This window comes from Zea mays, chromosome 2, assembly GCF_902167145.1.
Source record: "Zea mays cultivar B73 chromosome 2, Zm-B73-REFERENCE-NAM-5.0, whole genome shotgun sequence".
NCBI classification, from domain to species: Eukaryota; Viridiplantae; Streptophyta; class Magnoliopsida; order Poales; family Poaceae; genus Zea; species Zea mays.
Window position 1 is genome coordinate 110,917,873 of NC_050097.1, and position 27,801 is coordinate 110,945,673.

Genomic DNA, 27,801 nt, shown 5'->3' on the forward strand with positions numbered 1-27,801 from the left:
TCCAAGTTGACAATATGTTTGGAGTCTTTGATCATAAGTTCAAAGCTCACAAACTTGCCAATTACTTCCTCGGGAGACATTTGCCTGTATCTAGGATCCCCACGAATTAATTGAACTTGAGTGGGATTACGAAATACAAAGGATCGTAGAATAACCTTGACCATTTCATGGTCATCCCATTTTGTGCTCCTGAGGTTGCGCACTTGGTTCACCATTGTTTTGAGCTAGTTGTACATGGCTTGCGGCTCTTCCCCTTGGTTGAGGACAAATCGACCGAGCTCCCCCTCGATCGTCTCTCTTTTGGTGATCTTGGTCACCTCGTCCCCTTCGTGCGCGTCTTGAGGATGTCCCAAATTTCTTTGGCGGTCTTTAACCCTTGCACCTTGTTATACTCCTCTCGACACAAGGAGGCGAGGACTATAGTTGTGGCTTGGGAGTTAAAGTGTCTAATTTGGTCGGCCTCGTCCGAATCGTAGTCCTTGTCCCCTACCTTTGGTACCTGCGCTCCAAACTCAACAATATCCCAAATGCTTTTGTGGAGTGAGGTTAGGTGATGCCTCATTTTATCACTCCACATATAATAATCCTCACCATCAAAATATGGTGGTTTGCCTAGGGGAATGGAAAGTAATGGAGCACGCTTAGAAATGCAAGGATAGCATAGGGGCATCTTATTATACTTCTTGCGCTCATGGCGCTTAGAAGCGACGGACGACGAGTCGGAGCCGGATGTGGAGGGCGACGAAGAGTCGGTCTCGTAGTAGACCACTTTCTTTATCTTCTTCTTCTTGTCGCCTCTCCGATGGGTCTTGTTGGAGGAAGAGGATTCCTCCTTATGCTTTTGGCCGGACTCCCTTGAAAGGGTTTTCCCCGGGCTTGTCGGCTTGTCGCTGGTCACGATCTCCCTCTTGGCGTGATCTTCCGACATCACTTTGAGTTGTTAGACTCTAATGAAGTACCGGGCTCTGATACCAATTGAAAGTTGCCTAGAGGGGGTGAATAGGTGAAACCTGAAATTTATAAACTTAAGCACAAACTACAAGCCGGGGTTAGTGTTAGAATTAAATCCGAGTCCGGGAGAGAGGGGGGAAACAAATCAACCAAGAAATAAAGCGAGAGAACAGGGTGATTTGTTTTACCGAGGTTCGGTTTTAAAGAACCTAGTCCCCGTTGAGGTGGTCACAAAGACCGAGTCTCTTTCAACCCTTTCCCTCTCTCAAACGGTCACTTAGACCGAGTGAGCCTTCTTCCTTAATCTCACAGGTCACTTAGCCTCCGCAAGGACAAGCACACAATTGGTGTCTCTTGCCTTGCTTACAAAGAACTTAAGAGTAAGAATTGAAAAGAAAAAAGAAGGCCAAGCCAAGCCAAGCAAACAAGAGCAACAAAGAAACACAAGAGATCCTCTCACAAGTCCTAATGCACTAGAGTTGATTTTGGGGACTTTGAGTGGATCGATCACTTTGATTGTGTCTTAGAGTGAAGTCTATTGCTCTTGTGTTGAATGCAATGTTCAGAATGCTTGGGTGCTTGGTGTGGTGGTGGTTGGGGGTTATTTATAGCCCTCAACCACCAAATGGTCGTTGGGGGTGGCTGCTGTCGATGGGCGCACCGGACAGTCCGGTGCGCCATCGGACAGGTCCTGTAGACTGTCCGGTGTGCCACCACGTCACCCAATCGTTAGGGTTCGGGAGCAGTCGACCATTGGCGCAGTTGACTTCATGGGGCACCGGACAGTCCAGTGTCGCACCGGACAGCTCCTGTTCATTGTCCGGTGCGCCTCTGACTCTACGCCCTGACTTTGCCGCTTACTGTTGCGCACTGTTCATCTGATCATTAGCTTTTGCAGTCGACCGTTGCGCTGGATAGCCATTGCTCCGCCGATGCACCAGACAGTCCAGTGGCACACCGGACAGTCCAGTGAATTATAGCGGAGTGCGCCTGCTGAAACCCGAGAGTGGCTGGTTCAGACCTGTACGGTCCTGGTGCACCGGACACTGTCCAGTGGCACACCGGACAGTCCGGTGTGCTAGACCATAGCACACTTGGTTTCTTTTGCTCCTTTGAATTGGATCCCTAACTTTAATATTTATTGGTTTATGTTGAACCTTTATGCACCTGTAGAACATGTATTCTATAGCAAACTAGTTAGTCCATTTGTTTGTGTTGGGCATTCAACCACCAAAATTAATTGTGGGAAAAGCTTAATCCCTATTTCCCTTTCAATAGAGCAATACAATTTCAGGGATCAGAGTACAGCATACACCAACACACAACATGGACATCCTAGGTCTGGGATCTGACCAAAGGTGCAGAGGTCTCACTAGGATTTTGGAGCGTGGCACCACTTCATTGAGGAATAGCAGATTCTCCATTTTCAGACCATATGCATTTTGTCAGTAAGCATAAAAATGATATCAATGTTCATAAATATATCCCATGCCAGATTATCCCATGCAAACCAAACATACAAAATAATAGAAGGTCAAGTTCTATGCTAAGATTCACCAAAATAATTGGAGCACAGAAAGGATGAATTAAAACAAGATAACCAGGATGTAAATAAATTTCTACTGTCATGGTGTACCTTGTCCATCATTCTGAAAAACATAGAAAACTGATTCAATTCATATCCTTCACACTGGAAACTCTAGGACAACTCATGGACGATTTATTTGATATCAACAATTTTAATATGTAGACATCAAAATCTAGTTTGCCTTCTAGATACTTGGGTCGGGATCACAAAAACAAAAGAGCATATACTTACTGGGGTACTGGGCATATCTGTCGTATAGTGCTCTAGAGTGGACTAGGTACTGGGGGTGCATTGTTCTGAAAAGGACCAATTCAAATCATCATAAAAGCATAAAAGGAAGAACAAAAACAATGTAGAATTGGTGGTCTACGTGTTTACAACTCGGAGCGTACACGAGATCTGATAATTGAGCATAATAACACATTCAAATTAGCAGAAATAAGAATCACATCGGTGGATAATGTGTGCTTGTTATAGTAAGTAGAGCTAGATGACTGACCTACTGATGAATATTCATGTAAGGAAGCAGAAGCATTACTGATGCATGATCATGTGAGGACCCATTTGGTGGTCTACGTGTTTACAAAGCGGAGCATACGCGCGATCTAGTAATTGGGCGTAATAGTGTATTCAATTTAGCATAAAATGACATATTTAGGAAATAAAAATCATAGAGGTGGATCATGCATGCTGGTTACAGTAAGTAGGGCTAGATGGCTGACTTACTGATGCATGTTCATGTAAGGAAGCAGAAGCATAAGATAAGTCTGAATCATTGGGTGCTGATGTATGATCATGTAAGGACCAATTCAAATCAGCATAAAAGGAAGAACATAAGAAATGTAGAAAAGTCTGACTGTATGCATAAAATAGTACTAAAAATACTGTCGGGGACCATAATTAGGGGTACCCTCAAGACGCCTAATTCTCAGCTGGTAACCCCCATCAGCATAAAGCTGCAGAGGCCTGATGGGTGCGATTAAGTCAGGGATCAGTCCATACGAGTGACTCGATCACGCTTCACCCGAGCCTAGCCTCGGACTCGAGCAGCCGACCTCAAGGGACTTCCGTCTCGCCCGAGGCCCCCCTTTTAACGGCGGACACATCTCCGGCTCGCCCGAGGCCTTGGCTTCGCTAAGAAGCAACCCTGACTAAATCGCCGCACCGACTGACCAAGTTGCAGGAGCATTTAACGCAAAGGTGGCCTGACACCTCTATCCTGACGCGCGCCCCCCGGCAGAGCCGAAAGCGACCGCCGTCACTCCGCTGCTCCACTGACCGGTCTGACAGAAGGACAGCGCCGCCTGCGCCACTCCGACTGCAGTGCCACTCGACAGAGTGAGTCTGACAGGCAGTCAGGCCTCGCCAGAGGCGCCATAGGGAACTCCGCTCCGCCCGACCCCAGGGCTCGGACTCGGGCTAAGACCCAGAAGACGGCGAACTCCGCTCCGCCCGACCCCAGGGCTCGGACTCGGGCTAAGACCCGGAAGACGGCGAACTCCGCTCCGCCCGACCCCAGGGCTCGGACTCGGGCTAAGACCCGGAAGACGGCGAACTCCGCTCCGCCCGACCCCAGGGCTCGGACTCAGGCTAAGACCCGGAAGACGGCGAACTCCGCTCCGCCCGACCCCAGGGCTCGGACTCGGGCTAAGCCCCGGAAGACGACGAACTCCGCCTCGCCCGACCCCAGGGCTCGGACTCCGCCCTGGCCTCTGCCGAACGACTTCCGCCTCGCCCGACCCAGGGGCTCGGGCTCGGCCTCGGCAACGGAAGACAGATTCGACCCCAGCTTCGGAGGAGCCCCCACGTCGCCCGGCCTCGGGCGCGGGCCCGCCACGTCAACAGGGAGCGCCATCATCACTCTACCCCGAGCCGACTCGGGACGCAGAGAACAAGACCGGTGTCCCATCTGACCAGCTCCGCCAGATAGGCAATGATGGCGCCTCCCAGGCTCTATGACGGCGGCGGCTCTCAGCTCTCTTACGGAAGCAGGTGGACGTCAGCAAGGACTCGACCGCTCCGACAGCTGTCCTTCCGCCAAGCTCCGTTGCTCCTCCGACAGCCACGACATCACACCAGCAGGGTGCCAAGATCTCTCCGGCTGCCACATTGGCATGTACTTAGGGCGCTAGCTCTCCCTCCGCTAGACACGTAGCACTCTGCTACACCCCCCATTGTACACCTGGATCCTCTCCTTACGACTATAAAAGGAAGGACCAGGGCCTTCTTAGAAAAAGGTTGGCCGCGCGGGACCGAGGACGGGACAGGCGCTCTCTTGGGGCCGCTCGCTTCCCTCACCCGCGTGGACGCTTGTAACCCCCCTACTGCAAGCGCACCCGACCTGGGCGCGGGACGAACACGAAGGCCGCGGGACTTCCACCTCTCTCACGCCCGTCTCCGGCCACCTCGCCTCTCCCCCCTTCGCGCTCGCCCACGCGCTCGACCCATCTGGGCTGGGGCACGCAGCACACTCACTCGTCGGCTTAGGGACCCCCCGGTCTCGAAACGCCGACAGTTGGCGCGCCAGGTAGGGGCCTGCTGCGTGCTGACGAACAGCTTCCCGTCAAGCTCCAGATGGGCAGTCTCCAGCAACCTCTCCGGCCCGGGATGGTGCTCCGTTTCGGGAGTCTTGAGTTCATGTCCTTCGACGGCAGCTACGACATGATACTCCTTCCACCGCCGCGCGACAACGACAATGGCGGCCGACAACCCGCCCGCCGGCGGCGGAATCGACGACATCTTCCCCGCGTCGTGGAAGAACAACATTCGAGCTCGCTCCGTCCTCTCCCCCGCCAACGGAGGAGGAGGCGGGGCAACCAAGGCCAAGCAGGAGGCCGCGCTTCGTCGGCCGTCGAGCGAATCGACGCCCCCGACGCCCCGACGGAAGGCACGCCGGGCGTCGACCTCGCGTTCGAGACAAAGGCAAGCGCCGTCCCCCCGCGACACGCCGATCCCGAGCGAGAAGACGACGCCAGCGCGCTCGCGGAGAGCTTGCAGGACGTCGCCCTTGTACCTGAGATGACGGCGCAACCAGTCCCCGATGTGACTACGTCGCTCCGCGTCGACCAAAAGGTACTGACTAATTCCCATCTTACGTCATTTCGACTCGGCCTCAACCCGCCTAGCAACCTTGCTTTGGCGGGCGCTCTCATTGAGGCGAGTGCAACCCCACTGGGGTTTCATATGCGGTCGCCTTGGGACCGGTTGACGGACGTCTCGACCTACGGGCCCTCTGGGTCCGAGGAAGATGACGATCCCAGCATCTGTTGGGATTTCTCTGGACTTGGCAACCCCAGTGCCATGCGGGACTTCATGACCGCATGTGACTACTGCCTCTCCGACTGTTCCGACGGTAGCCGCAGCCTTGACGACGAGGGCTGCGGCCCAAGCCGTGAATGTTTCCACATCGAGCTAGGGGGTCCCTCCGAAGGCAACCATCTCGGCATGCCGGTGGACGGTGATCTTCCTAGGCCGGTGCCTCGCGCCGACATCCCGCGGGAGCTAGCTGTGGTCCCCGTTCCGGCGGGGGGTCACGACCCACAGCTCGAGAAAGTCCGCGGGGCGCAGGCCAGGCTCGACGAGGGAACAGGAGCGCTTGAGCCGATCCGACGGGACGTCGGGCAGGTATGGGCGGGCCAACCCCCGGCCGGAGAAATACGTCACCTGCCCCAAGGTCTCCAGCACCGCGTCGCCAACGATGTCAGGGTCAGGCCGCCGCCCGCATCCAGCGGGGTTGGTCAGAACCTGGCAACCGCAGCGATGCTCCTCCGTGCGATGCCAGAGCCATCAACTACCGAGGGTCGGCGGATCCAGGGAGAGCTCAAGAATCTCCTGGAAGGCGCTGCGGCCCGACGGGCCGAGAGCATTGCCTCCCGAAGGCAGGGATACCCCTCGGAACCTCATGCCGCGACTTCCCGATTCATGCGGGAAGCCTCGGTCTACACCGGACGCACGCGCAACACCGCGCCTGCGGCCCCGGGCCACCTCGGCAACGAGCACCATCGACGCGACCGTCGGGCCCACCTCGACGAAAGGGTGCGCCGAGGCTACCACCCCAGGCGTGGGGGGCGCTACGACAGCGGGGAGGATCAGAGTCCCTCGCCCGAACCACCCGGTCCGCAGGCCTTCAGTCGGGCCATCCGACGGGCGCCGTTCCCGACCCGGTTCCGACCCCCGACTACTATCACGAAGTACTCGGGGGAAACGAGACCGGAACTGTGGCTCGCGGACTACCGCCTGTCCTGCCAACTGGGTGGAACGAACGACGACAACCTCATCATCCGTAACCTCCCCCTGTTCCTCTCCGACACTGCTCGCGCCTGGTTGGAGCACCTGCCTCCGGGGCAGATCTCCAACTGGGATGACTTGGTCCAAGCCTTCGCCGGCAATTTCCAGGGCACATACGTGCGCCCCGGGAATTCCTGGGACCTTCGGAGCTGCCGGCAACAGCCGGGAGAGTCGCTCCGGGACTACATCCGGCGATTCTCGAAGCAGCGCACCGAGCTGCCCAACATCACCGACTCGGATGTCATCGGCGCGTTCCTTGCCGGCACTACCTGCCGTGACCTGGTGAGCAAGTTGGGTCGTAAAACCCCCGCCAGGGCGAGCGAGCTGATGGACATCGCCACCAAGTTCGCCTCTGGCCAGGAGGCGGTCGAGGCTATCTTCCAAAAGGACAAGCAGCCCCAGGGCCGCCCATCGGAAGAGGCTCCCGAGGCGTCTACTCCGCGCGGCGCCAAGAAGAAGGGCAAGAAGAAGTCGCAATCGAAACGCGACGCCGCTGACGCGGACCTTGTCGCCGCCGCCGAGTACAAGAACCCTCGGAAGCCCCCCGGAGGTGCAAACCTCTTCGACAAGATGCTCAAGGAGCCGTGCCCCTACCATCAGGGGCCCATCAAGCACACTCTCGAGGAGTGCGTCATGCTTTGGCGCCACTTCCACAGGGCCGGGCCACCCGCGGAGGGTGGCAGGGCCCACGACGACGACAAGAAAGAAGATCACCAAGCAGGAGAGTACCCCGAGGTCCGCGACTGCTTCCTGATCTACGGTGGGCATGCGGCGAATGCCTCGGCTCAGCATCGCAAGCAAGAGCGCCGGGAGGTCTGCTCGGTGAAGGTGGCGGCGCCAGTCTACCTAGACTGGTCCGACAAGCCCATCACCTTCGACCAGGCTAACCACCCCGACCACGTGCCGAGCCCGGGGAAATACCCGCTCGTCGTCGACCCCGTCATCGGCGACGTCAGGCTCACCAAGGTCCTGATGGATGGGGGCAGCTGCCTAAACATCATCTACGCCGAGACCCTCAAGCTCCTGCGCGTCGATCTGTCCTCCATCCGAGCAGGCGTTGCGCCCTTCCACGGGATCATCCCTGGGAAGCGCGTCCAGCCCCTCGGACGACTTGACCTCCCCGTCTGCTTCGGAACGCCCTCCAACTTCCGAAGGGAGACCTTGACGTTCGAGGTGGTCGGGTTTCGAGGAACCTACCACGCGGTACTGGGAAGGCCATGCTACGCGAAGTTCATGGCCGTCCCCAACTACACCTACTTGAAGCTCAAGATGTCGGGCCCCAACGGGGTCATCACCGTCGGTCCCACGTACAAACACGCGTTCGAATGCGACGTGGAGTGCGTGGAGTACGCCGAGGCCCTCGCCGAGTCCGAGGCCCTCATCGCCGACCTGGAGAACCTCTCCAAAGAGGTGCCAGATGTGAAGCGTCATGCCGGCAACTTCGAGCCAGCGGAGACGGTTAAGGCCGTCCCTCTCGACCCCAGCGGCGACGCCTCCAGGCAGATCCGGATCGGTTCCGGGCTCGACCCCAAATAGAAAGCAGTGCTCGCCGACTTTCTCCGCGCAAACGCCGATATCTTTGCGTGGAGTCCCTCGGACATGCCCGGCATACCAAGGGACGCCACCGAGCACTCGCTGGATATTCGGGCCTGAGTCCGACCCGTCAGGCAGCCTCTGCGCCTCGGACATCAAGGAAGGGTCGGCCTCGCCTCGGCAGAGCCCGACCCTCCCTCGGGGGCTAAAAAGGGGGAACCCCTCTGCGTCGAGATTGGGCGTACTTCTCCGCGTCAAGAATTTTCAATCAAAAAAGGGGCCTCTTGCGTTCTCCTGGCTATGTCAGAAGCAGGGTCTCGGGGAGCGAACGTGGGTACATGTAAATGGCGAGGCCGACTGAGCCGAGGAACTCCTGCGCCTCCGGGTTAGGGATACCTCACTCATCACCTGCCACGAAGAATGACCCAACTCGGGAAGCCACCCTATTATTGACAAGCTAGGACAGACACGCAAATGGGAAGAAAGGAGAGTACGACTTCATGCAAAAAAGACAAAGTGTTCAGGCCTCAGCGGCCGCGGTGAGACGCACATCCAACAAGAAATTGTTCCAACAAGAATTAGGCGCCGCCTTGGGAAGGAGCCGCGCCCTCAGCACCGTCCCCGCCGTCGGTAAGGTCCATCTCGGCCTCCGGTGACGGCGCAGGGGGAAGGATCTCCGCCTCAAAGGTGGTCGCCAGCGCCGCGCTCGGACCCGCGGCGACCGCGTCGAGCCGCTGGACTTCTGCCAGGGCAGCTTCGTCTTCGTCAGGAAGACAGTACCCCTCACTAACCCGCTCCAGGTCCACAACGTAGTGGGAAGCGAGCACGGCGAAGGCCCGCCTGACGCCATGGTGCAGCGCCTCGCGGACTCTGCCGCGCGCGTGATCACCCAAGGCTTGAAGGCGGCTTTGAGGGGAGCTTCCTGAAGGGACGTCGCCGGAGCCGAGGTTACGATAAACGTCCGAGACGGCCTCGGACATGGCCGCAAGGTCAGCCTCCCTCTGCTCAGCGGCTCTGGCAAGCGCCTCGGCGAGCGCCTTGGCGGACTCGTCAAGGGCGGACTCAAGCTCTGCAAACGACCAAAAGAAAGACCTCAAGCACAAGCAGAGAAAACGGACAAGGACAAGAACCAGGGAGGGCCAAGGCGTACCTCCGGCTCGAGCACGCTGCTCCGAGGCCGCGACCTGGGCCGCGGCTAGGTCGGCCGCGAGGGTCTCAGCTCGGCTTTCGGCCTCGGCAGCCCGGCCCCGAGACTGGTCCCGCTCCTCGACGACCTGGGCAAACTCCGACCGCTGCCGTTGCGCCTCCGTGCGCGCTGCTGCCGCCTCGGCTCTCAGGTCAGCGCAGAGCAACTGGAGGTCCGCTACCTTGGCATCCTGCTGAGAAAGGCGCGCAGTAGCCCCGGCAAGCGAGGTCCTCAGGGATCGCAGCGAGCCCCAGACATCGGCCTCGCGGCGGATGAATGACGACTTGGCGGCGCTCCGATCCGTCAGGTCCTGGAGGAAGGAGACAGGGCGTCACGACGAACGCCTCGCTCGCAGAAAGGAAAAGGTATGCCTGAAACCGTTACCTGGAGGATTTTGGGGACATCCCTGCAGAGAACCTCCAGCGACGACCGGAGCGACCCCACCGTTGCTTCAGCGCGCTCGCGGAGCTCATCCCAGGACTGGTCCTCCTGTTCATCGTCGAGGACGAAGACAGGGTCTGAGGCCTCGCGGGTCCGGAATCGGAGCAGCTGACGCCGGGCCTCGGGGCTCCGCCGCACGGCGACGAGGCCGCCGCCCGGATGGACGGACCGCGCGCCCACGCCCACCTCTTCTGAGGCACTGGGCGCCGACGCGTCGGCCATCCCGACGCTGGCGGCAACTGGTCGCTCTCCGACTGGGACGGCGGCGACTTCGGCAGCGACGGGCGCCAGCGTGGTCGACACGACAGGCGGGCTCGGGGCCACGTCGGCGTCGGCCGCCTCCCCTATCACGATGGCCGCCTCAGCAGAAGAGCCAGCCTTGGGAGCCCGCTCCCCAGAGACGGGCGACACCCGAGCCCCCTGCAGCGGAACACCCTGCGGAAGGGTCGGCTGAACGACAAGACCCGAGGCGGCGCTGGCCGCGCAGTCCGGTGCTGTCTTAAGGGCCTTCCGGGGTGCCAGGTCGGTCTGGCCATGGCTTCTCTTGCTGGATAAAAAAAAGAGAAAGGGAAAATCACAGCCGAGACATACGAATGGGAAGCCAAGACGAAGACATTCCAAGATACTCACCCACTTTGGGCCATGATCCACCGCGCCTGGGGGGAGCCTTCTTGGGTCCCAACTCCCGAAACAGCCGCCGAGGTCCGCTTCGCCACCCTCGTTTTGGACGCCCGGGGAGCAGATTGCCCGGGCACGGCCGCGATGACTTGAGGGTCACCCCCATGCGCCACCGGCACGAGCGACGGCCCCTGGGGAGCAGACGCCCTGACCTGGCCCTCCGGAGCCACCTCAGCTCCTCCGGCCGAGGGAACAGGTGACCTCTCGGGTCGCCCCCGTGCCTCGGGCTGGGACCCCGACGCCCCAACTCCGGGGACTGATGGTGTCGGCCCGCGCGGGGGCTGGCTCGATGGCTCCTGGCCACACCCCGAGTCGGGGCTGAGGCCGAGGCGGGCGGCCGTGTCGTCCTCCTCCTCCTCATCATCATCATCGTCGTCGTCGGGCGTCTCCGGCGACGGCTCCCTCGGGAGTCCTTCCCTCTCCTGCTGGCGACGGCGCTTCTCCAAGGCATCCCGAGCCCGCCTCCGCTCGTGGGCCCGGGCCTTCTCCGCGTCCTTCTTCTTCTTCTTCTCCTCCGCGGCGACCCGCCGCGCTGCTCGGTCCACCGCGTCCTCCGGGACCCGTGGCCGGGAGGGTTTGTGCCACCCCACCTCCTAAAAAAGGGGAGAAAGAAACCCAACCATAAGAACCTAGAGCAACCTGATGTATGAAGGAGGAGGGAGTGGACACTCACCAGATTTACGCACCCCTGGTCGGGGCGCATTCGAAGCTGGGAGTAGGCGTGGGAGTCCGGCTTCCCCATCGCAGCCGACACCCGCCATTGAAGGGCGTCGAAAGGAAGAGGATAAGGGGGCATTCGCGAGCCCTCCCAGTCGGCCTCCGGGGTCATCTCCCAAAGCGGCAGCCGCCGCTCCGCCAAGGGAAGCACCCTCCGACGGTGGATGGCGGCAATCACTCCCGCAGCGGTGAGTCCCCCCTCCCGCAACGCCTTCAGGGCCTCGAGGAGGGGTTCGAGATTCTTCTGTCTCTCGTGCGGGGTCTCGTGATGCCAGGCGTCGGTGGCGGCGGTGACTACCCGCTGGGAGAACGGTGGGAGCAACTCGCCGTCGTTCCGGAGGTAGAACCACCGGCGCTGCCACCCCTTGTTCGAGGACGCAAGGATGGCAGGAATGTACTGCGACACCCGCGACTGCCTCAGCAAGAGAGTGCAGCCGTCGGCCCGCACCGCCGCACGGACCTTCCTCTCCCCCGTCGGCAAGGCGAAAGGCTCGGCGAGGAAGAGATGGGTCCACAAATCCCAATGGGGAGCGATCCCCAAATACCCTTCGCACACCGCTACGAAGATAGCGGCCTGCGAGATGGAATTGGGGGAGAGGTTGTGCAACTCCACCCCATAGTGGAACAGGATTGCCCGCATGAAGCGGTCGGTCGGCACGCCGAATCCCCGCTCGTGGAAGGAGATGAAGCTCACGACGTACCCCGGCGGTGGGGATGGAGCGACTCCGCCCGTGGGAGGAATCCACTCAGGTCGCTGCCCGTCGGTGAGAGGGCGAAGCAAACCTTCGCCAACCAGCTCCTCCAGATCGCTCGCCGTCACCGTGGAAAATGGCCACGGATCGCGCGGGGAGATGATGGTCACTCGGTCAGCCATCAGCAAGGCGGAAGGGATGGCGGCGCAAGGGGCAGGAAGGGCGGTTTCCTCTCCTCTGGTCAAAGCCTCTCGGGTTGCAAAAACCTAAAGAAAGAGGCAGGAAGTGGAGCGAAGAGCCGTCACCAGGTTCTCTCCCGAGTATATAAAGACCAGGGCGAAACCGTTTCCAGCGCTCCGCCCGGACCGGACGCGGGATTCAAAAAGCGCGATGCAAAATAGCCGTCCCTCGAACGGCTCGCGCACGCGCAACGACCGCCCCGCCAACCACTCGCCCCGTCGCATTAACTCCGCGGCAGGACAGGCGGCGCTTCTGGCAGGAGAAGCGGACGACGCTTCGCCTTCGCCGTAATAACCGCGCCAAAAAAGGTACGCCACGTCGTTCGATTTCGTATCCTTTTCCTTTTTTTCCTCTTTCTCTATCTCTTGCAACAGGGACCGGGAAAGGGGGATACCCCGAAAAGGATCCTTCCCTGTGAAGGAACCGGGCTCCGAGCCCCCCCCCTACTGATCAGAGGTTCAAAGGCTGGCCCTCCGAAGGGTTCAACAGTCGCCTCAGATCGCGTGGGCCCGACACCCACTACTGGTCAGGGGTTCGAAGGCCGGCCCCCCGAAGGGCTCCATGGCCGCCTCAGGCTACTCGGGCTCCGCGCCCATTACTGATCAGAGGTTCGAAGGCTGGCCCCCGAAGGGTTCACAGTCGCCTCAGACGCCGAGCGAGGGATGACCAGGGGTACGTTCGATACATAACCGAGGCTCGGGCTGCGCTCCCGAGGTACCCTAGGACATTTCCGAGACCAGCGGGAGCGATCTTGTAACGGAATCCCATCGGAGGGAGGCATCGAGCCCTCGGACCCCGTCGCCAGGGGACTGGGTCCGGCAGATCACCCGCAGGTACTTTTGGGCGTGCCTCTGGGCCCCTAGCCGACCCCCAACGAACGGGGCACGGACGTCCACTCGGATTACCCGCTTGCAGCTCACCGGAGACACCATGTTCGGTGCCCATCGAGGGTAACATGGCGCACTCCCCCCTCCTCCTTGCGGAAAGGCGACGTAGGGGCGTATGCAAAAAGTCGAGTCTGTCCCTGATCGTCCTCTCGCCCTGTGCGGAGGCTCGGGGGCTGCTCTCGCAAACCCGGCTCCGGCCGAACCGTTGACAGCGTCAACATACCAGCCCGAGAACTTGGGCCCCGACCGTGCACCCGGGCTACGGCCAGTTCGCATGAGGGAACGACCAGACCAGCCGAAGCGTTACGCAAGGCATTAAGACCTCGAAGGAGTGAAAACACTCCTCCGAGGCCTCGGGGGCTACACCCGGCGGGTGCGCTCGCGCGCACCCACCGGAATAAAATGCAACCGAGGAAGGCTGGTCCTCTTGCAAAAAAGTGCGACGAAAGTGTGGCGGAACCGCCCGAATTATTCCAGCTTAAGTGCCCCAAGTCGCACCCTTCAGGGCAGCAACGCACTTAAACAGGAATAACCCGTCAGTCCCTCGGATCTAGTCCGATAAAGCCACTTACCAGGATCGAATACCACTAGCTCACTCGAAGGTGAGACACAGAGAAATACAATAAAACATAATACCACAAATTTAATAAGTATAATTAGTGATTACATTATCGGAGTTTCAGAAATAATAACCATAAGTTTTAATGCAGCGGAAATAACTAACGGAGAAGAACCGAGCAACATGGCGAAGCCTGGCCACGCTACTCCTCCTGGTCCTCTCCTGCGGAAGCAGTAACCCACTCGACCATCTATCCCGGTGGCAGGGATGGAGGCCAAGTCACACCAGCAACAAATCATCCTAAGGAGTACCTGCAAAAATTGTGCCACAAGCAAGGCTGAGTATACTAATACTCAGCTAGACTTACCCGGTGTGAGGAGTCTACTCCTCTACCTCTAGACATGCAGCTGTTTGGCTGAGGGGTTTGGTTTGCCAAAAGCACTAGCTGAGTATAAAAACAAGTTTTAGCTTTTCAAGTTTTAGTATGATCCTTTTAAACTAGATGTGTACCTAGCTAATCATACATGGCATCAAACATTTTTATCAAACAACATCTTTTGCCAGTCACCTCATTTCCACTTATTACTCAATGTAGCAGCATGGATCAAGCAGTCTCATTAGCTGCGAGAAGCAGACGATTCGAATCGAGTTTTTATCCTTGCAAGGTAAACCTAAACACACGACATGTAGGGGCACTCCGTCCCCACACACATCAACCGTCCCCATCAATTCCCTGGCAACAGATCAGGGCTCACCGCCTTGGCGTACAATGCCCCACTGACCCCGACTGGCCGTCGTGCAGTGGCCGCACTTGTACCCACCATAACCGGAATGGGAGACCTCGTCTCAGGTCGCGTGAGGGGTAAAGTCTGCGGGCAGGTTCACTCAGGTACTAGGCTTACCGATTTACCATATTTCTCGGTATGTGTTTAGTACGTTCAAACGCTTGACTCACGGTACCACACCTTAATCCTTACTCAAATTTTATCCCGTGGACAACCAATCCCCATGGATTGTTGTCCACAACCAACATCAGTACGATATGAAAGTGGGTACAATCAATGGCCTGACCTCGCGCGAGTGCTAGAAAAATCACTCGTCTTCTACCGAGACCCTAATTAAATAAAGCAACTACTCGACCTGTCATACTAGTATTCATTTCAAAAGGATTCCTGAGATCATGCAACTAGGGTTTCAAACAATTCCTACACCTAAGTGCACAATCAATCCTACAATCCTTAAGGGGGTGTTTGGTTTGAGGAATCACTCCGTCTAGAATGAGGTGGTGCATTATGGATCCATTCCTCAAAATTGGTGGGATGACCCCATTCCTTATATTAGTACTAAGTAACTAACTATGAGGAATAGGGTGATGATGGATCAATACATTCCATTCCACAAACCAAACAAAAAAGTGAGGAGTGAGAAGATGATGGACTATCTCAACCCTCAAACCAAACACCCTATAAGTGAAGTAAAATAGCATAAATAACAGGTTATGCATAAAACCGGGGCTTGCCTTTAATTTAACACTTAGACAGTGTTTGCTGGGGGAGGGTACTCGCTTGGCGAGTATCCACTGGTTATGTCCATCATTCTTCAGGTCGTCCACCAACTGCATCTTGTGGTTGGCACCACATCAGTTGCCCGATCATCATCTCTCGGTCCTATATGAGATGCAAGATGCATATGTATGAATATAAGGGAATAGCACAAGATACTTTAAGTACACGCTAGCGAATTAAACACTAAGTAGCGAGACATCACAAGCAACCACACCCACTAGCGTTAGCTAACTACATATCGTCGAGCGCACAACGTTAACACCACAAAAAGACGACAAACATTTTGTGTATTTACGCAACACAAATACGACCCCATAAGTACAAGTGTTTATTTAATTTGCTACGGCTTTTCATTAGTTCTTCTATATATCACACAAAAGCATCCAACACAAGTTTAACCGATGACATAGGCATCAATGTCTATGGAAATTCTATATCACAATCAACTAAAGAAGAAACATATAAAACAATACACACATGTCATCTCTAGCTTAGCCATGGCAAGTCTACATTACTTAAGAGCAAACCAAACATTTTTAGCGACAAGGGTGAACTAAACAATCAAAAGCGCACTAGCAGAATTTTTGGACGGCAATACAGCAGTTGCTAGTTTTAATCATAACTTTTCAAATATTAATCCAAAAATAGTAAACTATGACTTTATGGAAAGTTTAGAAAGTGCTCTACAATTTTGGTATTTTCATCACAACATGATTCAACACTTAGCAAAGTCGAATTGTGCAAACACAGCAGCTCTGTCCAGATTTGGACAGATTCAGGCTTGCAACTTCACAAATTCCCAACTGAAGATTCAGACCTCCAAACAAAGTGATTTTAGACTTTATGGAAAGCTAATTAAATGTTCTACAAATTATTTATAAACATCTCAAGGTGATTCCATATTTAACTAAGGATAAAAGGCACTAGAAGGCTTTGCTGTCCAGAATTGGACAGATTCAGTCTTCAGACTTTAAACATCCATAACTTAATCTTCAGATCACCAAAAATAGTGATCCAAGACTTTTTGGAAAGCTTAGAAAAAAGTACTACACAACTTTTATAATCACCAAGGGGTGATTCCATGTTGAACTGAATCAAACAATTCAGTTTTCGAAATCTGTTCTGTCAGTGGACAGAACACAACAAGCAGTTTGTAAAATTCATAACTCTTAAACTATCAGGTCTGTGGTTATGAAATTTTAACACAAGCAAGATAAGAAAAGCCTCTACAACTTTATTATAATCGACAAGGACTGATTCCAACATTAACTTAAGCAAACAATGCAGTTTCTGAAATCTGTGCAGAATTTGGACAGATTCAGTTACTGAATTTGTAAAAAGCACAACTCCTAAACGGTCAGACCTATGGCTGTCAAATTTTAACACCAGCAAGATAATAAAGTTATCTACCACTTTTCTATAGCACATATCTACAGAAAACACCATTTAGTTCATCAAACATACAGCACAACTAAAACACTGCGTGCAGCCCAAAACAGAAATTAATGAATTTCAGCTCCTATACAATTCAAGAATTGCCATACTCTAGAGACTTGAATTATTCTAACACTTTGACAATTGTTAGAGTTAAAATAACTAAGTGAGAACTAACATGTAGACTTACTAATTCTTATACAAGTTATTTTGCGCACTAAAAGCACCATACTCAATTAACAATGCATTCTTCACGATAATCACCCAACAATTCGTGTTTTAAATTAGACATCACATGAGCACTACTACTTTTCATTCGCAACCATAACCATACGCATTTAGACCACAACAAGTAATTCATCGTAACTACGAGCTTAACCAACGCCATCTAACTAGTCGATTAACCAAAGGGATGGCATAGCCCGCCATACGACATACACATCGACTTGCCTATTATTAACGCAGTCCGAGACACCACACCTATTTATATCACAATCACTTACGCCATCGACTCCTACTTGACATGAGTTGGCTAATGACGTGACCATTTCCCAATTACCATCACACACCACCTTTCGCCATTTTTGGATGACCGGCACGACACACAGCTATTGTAATACATCTCAAGTTCATTCAACCCATCAGTAGAGCACTAGCGCATTCCAGAAAATTTCCTAAGGCTACGACGACAAGGCATCGACCTTATCATGCACATAAAAGAATCACAAGCGTGTTTACGGAACCTATCGGTTAACTGGATCGTCACACTACCCATGTTCTTTGCCTTTCCAATTTTTTATCGCACCACAAGAATCATCCCCATTTGCCAATGACACTAATAATACCTACTGACCTATGGTTTACCACCCGAGCACCGTTACACGCCGCACATTAGTTTCTAACATGATTCTCGCATAACTCGTAATTCAACTACTTGCTAGCCATAAATCACGCACGACCACTACCACATCGACCGGTTAATTTATTTGGACACCGCCTAGCGTACCACGAGTACCCCGCATTTTGACTCGACATATAAACATAGAGGAGGCGATGACTACTTCGTCATGTCACCACCTCTCTATTTAAGCAAAGACCATTTCCACCTACAACGACCGAACATTCCTATCGAGCACACCTTATATTTTCCTGTCTCGCATACGACCATGTCATGGCGTGCACTCGAGACACTTCACTCAATGTGGCGCGACCACTAATATAAATGAACTCCGACACTCATGACTTAACGATACAGCCCCCATGCAAACTAGCATTCTCTACACTACTCGCCACATCAATAAATATATCCCCTCTAAAATTACGAATCCCATCACATTGCTTAAAACAAATACACTTTTCACATAAACACATATCGATGCATTTCCCAAAACAAGATCCACATTTTGTAACTTAGTTTTCGCATCAAACAACACATCGCATATTTTCCGATCAAAATAAAAATATCTGAGTTCTTCTCTACTTCATTTTCTTTCGCCGCGAACTTTAATCCATATCAATACAATTTTTTAAACATGCACCACATCGACCAAAACATAATTAGACAACTACAAATCGCATACCTCAAATAACCTCTTGTTCTCCAATCGCAAACGCGATTCTACCAATGCGCATAACCGAAACATTTTACACACATATAAACATGCAGGCACATCATCGACCGAATACGTAAGTAAAATAAATCGCAATCATACAAGGCGAACAACCTGGCCGACTCGTGCCGCGCATGCATGCCATTAGTTTGGGCTCTTTGCCGACGAGCGATGCGCAAGGCGTGACGTCGACAAGGGCTGCGATTAAACGACATACACAATCATTACACAATTTATTATGTGATTTATTGGTGCGGCCTTTTAATCGAACACAAAAAGCGCAGGACAGCGGGGTCTCACCACGGGTTTCAACAACGGCACGCCGGCGCTGCGCAGACCCGGCGATGCGAGACGCGGAGACGGTCGAACCGCGCAGATCGACGACGTAGTGTGGGGCTGTCCAAACACCCACGCAACGCCTTGGGTCGGGACTGCGCAGATCGGGTCGATGCAAGCAACACGGAGGGGATCTCATGACCGCTGCTCGCTGCGGCATTTCGTCGAGCACGCAGCAAGCACCACACAAGCAGGGAGGACGCCGAGTTGCGAGCCATGGCGAGGGAGATGCAGGGAGGTGCTCGGCTGCTGCAGAGATGGAACTCGCCATTTGGAGCAGTGGCAGGGGGCGTCCATGGCTGCTGGAGAAATCAGGGCGCCATCCATGGGAAGAAGGAGGAGCTCGCTGCAAGGAAGGGCTGGCGGCCATGGGAGGGAAGGAGCCGTGCTCCCTGCGCTGGGGAAGAAGGGGAGGTCGCCATGGCTGGCCGGTCTCCCTGCTAGCCGCTGTGGGGAAGAAAGGTGCCATGGAGAAGAGCTGGAGGCGTCTGCTCCAAGGGCTCGGCCAGCGCCCAAGCAGGGAGGTGGAGGCGCCATGAACAGGGAGAGAAGCCAAGCCTGCTGCCGTGGAGCAAGGAGGAAGAAAGGGAGTGGCGGCTGAAGTTTTTTGAGGGGTGGGAGTGCAAAAATGCCTCCACTTGCAAGGAGATGGCTCCTATTTATAGAGAGGCACTAGGGCTAGGGTTTTCTTAGTGGGCTGGGCCGGATTTGGCCCAATTACGTACTCGGGCCACGCTAATTTATTTTCCCGAATAAAAATGCTCCCGCGGAATTCGTCTATACGCGGAACAGAGTGAAACAGAGTTCGGACGAACAGACAATTGAACGATTAATTCGGCCGAGAGTTTGATTTGAATTCGCTCGGAAATAATTCCTCGCGCACTATTTTAGAAATAAATGTTTCTCTCCGATTTCTTATCGGCTTTGAATTTTAGTCGGAGAAGGCGAATCGTGACATTTTAAAAATCGCTGTCGGAGTGAGTTTTGAATTCAGTTCGGACGTGAGATATTTGGCCGAGTCGAGTAAGAATTAATTAGAGGACGACATACTGAGTATTCCGTTTTGAGAGTACGGATTCAGATAAAATAGTTGGACATCGATCGAGGTTCGAGAAATTAGACTCAGGCTCAGATCAAATGACAGCTGTTGAGAGTTTGATTAACTGAGCTTCAGATGAGATTTATAATTCGAGGATGATTTTCGAGTTTGCATTCGTTCCGAGAATAAAAGTTTTAACACGCTCCAAAATTGGTTGTTTCTCGCGATCGATTAACTCCGAATTCGGTGAACTTCCATGAGAAAGCCTGATAGACAGAGATAGACACGATCGAGAAATAGAAATTTTTACTGAGCATCCGAGATTAGGATTAATCTCGCAACGTAACACGAAACTGACACCTGGGGTGTCACAGCCTTCCCCCCTTAAAAAGAATCTCGTCCCGAGATTCGGATGAGGATCTTTAAGGGTGGAGAAACATGTAACTCCCAGGCTGGAGATAGATGCAAATTTATGAGATGGGATCTGACAAGATACTGAATACAGATTTGGTTAGAATATCGCGACATATCGAGACAAAATGCAGCGATCATTCTGAGAGTGTCCACAAAAGATAGCACATCGGTGTAGTTTTATAACGGATCATAACTATTAACCGCAATACCAGCGCGTGCCGAGCAGCTCAACCATGTGTGCACCATAGTAGGCTCTCGGTTTCGTCGCGGCACCATCGGTCGTTAGTCATGATACCATTACCAAACACAACCAATGAGAAATCCACATAGCACAGGTAGATGGAGCCCATGAGAGTATGGCTCAGAAAATAAGAACGTGACCGGAGTTGAAGCAAAGACTGTTGGCAAAAGAGCATCACATGAGAATTTTCAACTCAGAGAACTATTTTATGATCATCACGGGGATTATCAGCCAAAGATTGATATGATATTTAATATGAGGAGGAACCAACCATGAGATCGAGATTGATAAGCTTTTAGAGACATGAGAGAATTAAAGACAAAAGCAAAATCCATTGAACCGAATGGATACACTGTTTAGAGATACAGTTGCTAAAACAAGCGTCATGATCCTCGGAGAAAGGGGGTATGAGAATGACCAGAAATGAGAGATTTAGGCAGATCAACATCCGATACTTGAGAACGGGTTATAACAGATAACCAGATAACGGGGCAGAATCAATTGGGGATCCTGAGATTCGGACGATAAAGCAAACATGATTCACAAGAAGAAGGATTACCAGATCCAGGCGAAAGGAGAGGTAGGCGAACAGGATCAGCTAGGATGATCAACAAAAATGCTATGATGTTTTAGGAGCAAGGATTTATGGAAAGAAACATGGCCTTGATAGGGTTTGCGCAACTAGACACCAACAACAAATATACTTTTTTTTGACACAAGTGCACAAGGAGACTTGGGTTGGTCTAGCGGTCAAGCTGTGGGGGTCTATAAGCTGTGCAGGTGTAACTTCAAGTGTAAAACACACAAAGGCTAGAAACATCAAAACAAGCACATGATAAATTTTTTTTTAGGTTTTACTAGGGGCCCACTAGGTTGTCTGGAGAAGGAGGTCTTTTTATGGGCAAAACAGGCAACAATTTTTTTTTTGGCAAAGAGGGTTGAACAATTACAATACCACCTAGCTAGCAAGACAAGAGAAACACATAGCACGACCTAACAAGACTTACCAATCTGACACGGGGTAAAGCATTTCTTATAGTTCTAACATAACAGCACATCACATTATTCACAAGTTCTTATTATTGGAATAAAGGTGAGAGAAGCATGTTTATGCACAAGACACAATTATAATGCAACAATCATGATGCATGCTCATTCTAGTCGTCTTCTCAGACCTAAGTAATTTTCGGGTGCTTCTACAGCATCCTTATTAATAGTAATAGTAGCCTTTATGGCCTAGATAACTAGCCACCTAGCTACCCATCTATTCCTAGGGCTTCACGTCCTAGGTCTATCCTGATCGTCCTGACAGCTATCCAACTTGGTTTCTAAGCAAGTTTTACTTTAGAAAAAGTTGGTAGTCATGACTTATTGACTTCTCTGTGATGGTATTCGCTCCGATACCAGCTGTGGCGGAACCGCCCGAATTATTCCAGCTTAAGTGCCCCAGGTCGCACCCTTCAGGGCAGCAACGCACTTAAACAGGAATAACCCGTCAGTCCCTCGGATCTAGTCCGATAAAGCCACTTACCAGGATCGAATACCACTAGCTCACTCGAAGGTGAGACACAGAGGAATACAATAAAACATAATACCACAAATTTAATAAGTATAATTAGTGATTACATTATCGGAGTTTCAGAAATAATAACCATAAGTTTTAATGCAGCGGAAATAACTAACGGAGAAGAACCGAGCAACATGGCGAAGCCTGGCCACGCTACTCCTCCTGGTCCTCTCCTGCGGAAGCAGTAACCCACTCGACCATCTATCCCGGTGGCAGGGATGGAGGCCAAGTCACACCAGCAACAAATCATCCTAAGGAGTACCTGCAAAAATTGTGCCACAAGCAAGGCTGAGTATACTAATACTCAGCTAGACTTACCCGGTGTGAGGAGTCTACTCCTCTACCTCTAGACATGCAGCTGTTTGGCTGAGGGGTTTGGTTTGCCAAAAGCACTAGCTGAGTCTAAAAACAAGTTTTAGCTTTTCAAGTTTTAGTATGATCCTTTTAAACTAGATGTGTACCTAGCTAATCATACATGGCATCAAACATTTTTATCAAACAACATCTTTTGCCAGTCACCTCATTTCCACTTATTACTCAATGTAGCAGCATGGATCAAGCAGTCTCATTAGCTGCGAGAAGCAGACGATTCGAATCGAGTTTTTATCCTTGCAAGGTAAACCTAAACACACGACATGTAGGGGCACTCCGTCCCCACACACATCAACCGTCCCCATCGATTCCCTGGCAACAGATCAGGGCTCACCGCCTTGGCGTACAATGCCCCACTGACCCCGACTGGCCGTCGTGCAGTGGCCGCACTTGTACCCACCATAACCGGAATGGGAGACCTCGTCTCAGGTCGCGTGAGGGGTAAAGTCTGCGGGCAGGTTCACTCAGGTACTAGGCTTACCGATTTACCATATTTCTCGGTATGTGTTTAGTACGTTCAAACGCTTGACTCACGGTACCACACCTTAATCCTTACTCAAATTTTATCTCGTGGACAACCAATCCCCATGGATTGTTGTCCACAACCAACATCAGTACGATATGAAAGTGGGTACAATCAATGGCCTGACCTCGCGCGAGTGCTAGAAAAATCACTCGTCTTCTACCGAGACCCTAATTAAATAAAGCAACTACTCGACCTGTCATACTAGTATTCATTTCAAAAGGATTCCTGAGATCATGCAACTAGGGTTTCAAACAATTCCTACACCTAAGTGCACAATCAATCCTACAATCCTTAAGTGAAGTAAAATAGCATAAATAACAGGTTATGCATAAAACCGGGGCTTGCCTTTAATTTAACACTTAGACAGTGTTTGCTGGGGGAGGGTACTCGCTTGGCGAGTATCCACTGGTTATGTCCATCATTCTTCAGGTCGTCCACCAACTGCATCTTGTGGTTGGCACCACATCAGTTGCTCGATCATCATCTCTCGGTCCTATATGAGATGCAAGATGCATATGTATGAATATAAGGGAATAGCACAAGATACTTTAAGTACACGCTAGCGAATTAAACACTAAGTAGCGAGACATCACAAGCAACCACACCCACTAGCGTTAGCTAACTACATATCGTCGAGCGCACAACGTTAACACCACAAAAAGACGACAAACATTTTGTGTATTTACGCAACACAAATACGACCCCATAAGTACAAGTGTTTATTTAATTTGCTACGGCTTTTCATTAGTTCTTCTATTTATCACACAAAAGCATCCAACACAAGTTTAACCGATGACATAGGCATCAATGTCTATGGAAATTCTATATCACAATCAACTAAAGAAGAAACATATAAAACAATACACACATGTCATCTCTAGCTTAGCCATGGCAAGTCTACATTACTTAAGAGCAAACCAAACATTTTTAGCGACAAGGGTGAACTAAACAATCAAAAGCGCACTAGCAGAATTTTTGGACGGCAATACAGCAGTTGCTAGTTTTAATCATAACTTTTCAAATATTAATCCAAAAATAGTAAACTATGACTTTCTGGAAAGTTTAGAAAGTGCTCTACAATTTTGGTATTTTCATCACAACATGATTCAACACTTAGCAAAGTCGAATTGTGCAAACACAGCAGCTCTGTCCAGATTTGGACAGATTCAGGCTTGCAACTTCAAAAATTCCCAACTGAAGATTCAGACCTCCAAACAAAGTGATTTTAGACTTTATGGAAAGCTAATTAAATGTTCTACAAATTATTTATAAACATCTCAAGGTGATTCCATATTTAACTAAGGATAAAAGGCACTAGAAGGCTTTGCTGTCCAGAACTGGACAGATTCAGTCTTCAGACTTTAAACATCCATAACTTAATCTTCAGATCACCAAAAATAGTGATCCAAGACTTTTTGGAAAGCTTAGAAAAAAGTACTACACAACTTTTATAATCACCAAGGGGTGATTCCATGTTGAACTGAATCAAACAATTCAGTTTTCGAAATCTGTTCTGTCAGTGGACAGAACACAACAAGCAGTTTGTAAAATTCATAACTCTTAAACTATCAGGTCTGTGGTTATGAAATTTTAACACAAGCAAGATAAGAAAAGCCTCTACAACTTTCTTATAACCGACAAGGACTGATTCCAACATTAACTTAAGCAAACAATGCAGTTTCTGAAATCTGTGCAGAATTTGGACAGATTCAGTTACTGAATTTGTAAAAAGCACAACTCCTAAACGGTCAGACCTATGGCTGTCAAATTTTAACACCAGCAAGATAATAAAGTTATCTACCACTTTTCTATAGCACATATCTACAGAAAACACCATTTAGTTCATCAAACATACAGCACAACTAAAACACTGCGTGCAGCCCAAAACAGAAATTAATGAATTTCAGCTCCTATACAATTCAAGAATTGCCATACTCTAGAGACTTGAATTATTCTAACACTTTGACAATTGTTAGAGTTAAAATAACTAAGTGAGAACTAACATGTAGACTTACTAATTCTTATACAAGTTATTTTGCGCACTAAAAGCACCATACTCAATTAACAATGCATTCTTCACGATAATCACCCAACAATTCGTGTTTTAAATTAGACATCACATGAGCACTACTACTTTTCATTCGCAACCATAACCATACGCATTTAGACCACAACAAGTAATTCATCGTAACTACGAGCTTAACCAACGCCATCTAACTAGTCGATTAACCAAAGGGATGGCATAGCCCGCCATACGACATACACATCGACTTGCCTATTATTAACGTAGTCCGAGACACCACACCTATTTATATCACAATCACTTACGCCATCGACTCCTACTTGACATGAGTTGGCTAATGACGTGACCATTTCCCAAGTACCATCACACACCACCTTTCGCCATTTTTGGATGACCGGCACGACACACAGCGATTGTAATACATCTCAAGTTCATTCAACCCATCAGTAGAGCACTAGCGCATTCCAGAAAATTTCCTAAGGCTACGACGACAAGGCATCGACCTTATCATGCACATAAAAGAATCACAAGCGTGTTTACGGAACCTATCGGTTAACTGGATCGTCACACTACCCATGTTCTTTGCCTTTCCAATTTTTTATCGCACCACAAGAATCATCCCCATTTGCCAATGACACTAATAATACCTACTGACCTATGGTTTACCACCCGAGCACCGTTACACGCCGCACATTAGTTTCTAACATGATTCTCGCATAACTCGTAATTCAACTACTTGCTAGCCATAAATCACGCACGACCACTACCACATAGACCGGTTAATTTATTTGGACACCGCCTAGCGTACCACGAGTACCCCGCATTTTGACTCGACATATAAACATAGAGGAGGCGATGACTACTTCGTCATGTCACCACCTCTCTATTTAAGCAAAGACCATTTCCACCTACAACGACCGAACATTCCTATCGAGCACACCTTATATTTTCCTGTCTCGCATACGACCATGTCATGGCGTGCACTCGAGACACTTCACTCAATGTGGCGCGACCACTAATATAAATGAACTCCGACACTCATGACTTAACGATACATCCCCCATGCAAACTAGCATTCTCTACACTACTCGCCACATCAATAAATATATCCCCTCTAAAATTACGAATCCCATCACATTGCTTAAAACAAATACACTTTTCACATAAACACATATCGATGCATTTCCCAAAACAAGATCCACATTTTGTAACTTAGTTTTCGCATCAAACAACGCATCGCATATTTTCCGATCAAAATAAAAATATCCGAGTTCTTCTCTACTTCATTTTCTTTCGCCGCGAACTTTAATCCATATCAATACAATTTTTTAAACATGCACCACATCGACCAAAACATAATTAGACAACTACAAATCGCATACCTCAAATAACCTCTTGTTCTCCAATCGCAAACGCGATTCTACCAATGCGCATAACCGAAACATTTTACACACATATAAACATGAAGGCACATCATCGACCGAATACGTAAGTAAAATAAATCGCAATCATACAAGGCGAACAACCTGGCCGACTCGTGCCGCGCATGCATGCCATTAGTTTGGGCTCTTTGCCGACGAGCGATGCGCAAGGCGTGACGTCGACAAGGGCTGCGATTAAACGACATACACAATCATTACACAATTTATTATGTGATTTATTGGTGCGGCCTTTTAATCGAACACAAAAAGCGCAGGACAGCGGGGTCTCACCACGGGTTTCAACGACGGCACGCCGGCGCTGCGCAGACCCGGCGATGCGAGACGCGGAGACGGTCGAACCGCGCAGATCGACGACGTAGTGTGGGGCTGTCCAAACACCCACGCGACGCCTTGGGTCGGGACTGCGCAGATCGGGCCGATGCAAGCAACACGGAGGGGATCTCATGACCGCTGCTCGCTGCGGCATTTCGTCGAGCACGCAGCAAGCACCACACAAGCAGGGAGGACGCCGAGTTGTGAGCCATGGCGGGGGAGATGCAGGGAGGTGCTCGGCTGCTGCAGAGATGGAACTCACCATTTGGAGCAGTGGCAGGGGCGTCCATGGCTGCTGGAGAAATTAGGGCGCCATCCATGGGAAGAAGGAGGAGCTCGCTGCAAGGAAGGGCTGGCGGCCATGGGAGGGAAGGAGCCGTGCTCCCTGCGCTGGGGAAGAAGGGGAGGTCGCCATGGCTGGCCGGTCTCCCTGCTAGCCGCTGTGGGGAAGAAAGGTGCCATGGAGAAGAGCTGGAGGCGTCTGCTCCAAGGGCTCGGCCAGCGCCCAAGCAGGGAGGTGGAGGCGCCATGAACAGGGAGAGAAGCCAAGCCTGCTGCCGTGGAGCAAGGAGGAAGAAAGGGAGTGGCGGCTGAAGTTTTTTTGAGGGGTGGGAGTGCAAAAATGCCTCCACTTGCAAGGAGATGGCTCCTATTTATAGAGAGGCACTAGGGCTAGGGTTTTCTTAGTGGGCTGGGCCGGATTTGGCCCAATTACGTACTCGGGCCACGCTAATTTATTTTCCCGAATAAAAATGCTCCCGCGGAATTCGTCTATACGCGGAACAGAGTGAAACAGAGTTCGGACGAACAGACAATTGAACGATTAATTCGGCCGAGAGTTTGGTTTGAATTCGCTCGGAAATAATTCCTCGCGCACTATTTTAGAAATAAATGTTTCTCTCCGATTTCTTATCGGCTTTGAATTTTAGTCGGAGAAGGCGAATCGTGACATTTTAAAAATCGCTGTCGGAGTGAGTTTTGAATTCAGTTCGGACGTGAGATATTTGGCCGAGTCGAGTAAGAATTAATTAGAGGACGACATACTGAGTATTCCGTTTTGAGAGTACGGATTCAGATAAAATAGTTGGACATCGATCGAGGTTCGAGAAATTAGACTCAGGCTCAGATCAAATGACAGCTGTTGAGAGTTTGATTAACTGA

At 51.4% G+C, this 27,801-nt stretch overlaps 2 protein-coding genes across 2 annotated transcripts; both read right to left on the reverse strand.

The window, feature by feature from the left end:
- Window positions 1–18,335: 18,335 nt before the first annotated feature.
- LOC118476341 (uncharacterized) lies at window positions 18,336–19,307 on the reverse strand. Its single transcript, XM_035965327.1, has 2 exons — window positions 18,669–19,307; window positions 18,336–18,566 (listed from the first exon to the last, which is right to left on the reverse strand). Exons 1-2 carry the CDS (start codon window positions 19,171–19,173, stop codon window positions 18,430–18,432), a joined length of 642 nt encoding a protein of 213 aa, XP_035821220.1. The 5' UTR covers window positions 19,174–19,307; the 3' UTR covers window positions 18,336–18,429.
- A 3,901-nt stretch (window positions 19,308–23,208) lies between these two features.
- LOC118476342 (uncharacterized) lies at window positions 23,209–27,247 on the reverse strand. Its single transcript, XM_035965328.1, has 3 exons — window positions 26,599–27,247; window positions 26,413–26,496; window positions 23,209–23,356 (listed from the first exon to the last, which is right to left on the reverse strand). Exons 1-3 carry the CDS (start codon window positions 26,903–26,905, stop codon window positions 23,289–23,291), a joined length of 459 nt encoding a protein of 152 aa, XP_035821221.1. The 5' UTR covers window positions 26,906–27,247; the 3' UTR covers window positions 23,209–23,288.
- Window positions 27,248–27,801: the final 554 nt, after the last annotated feature.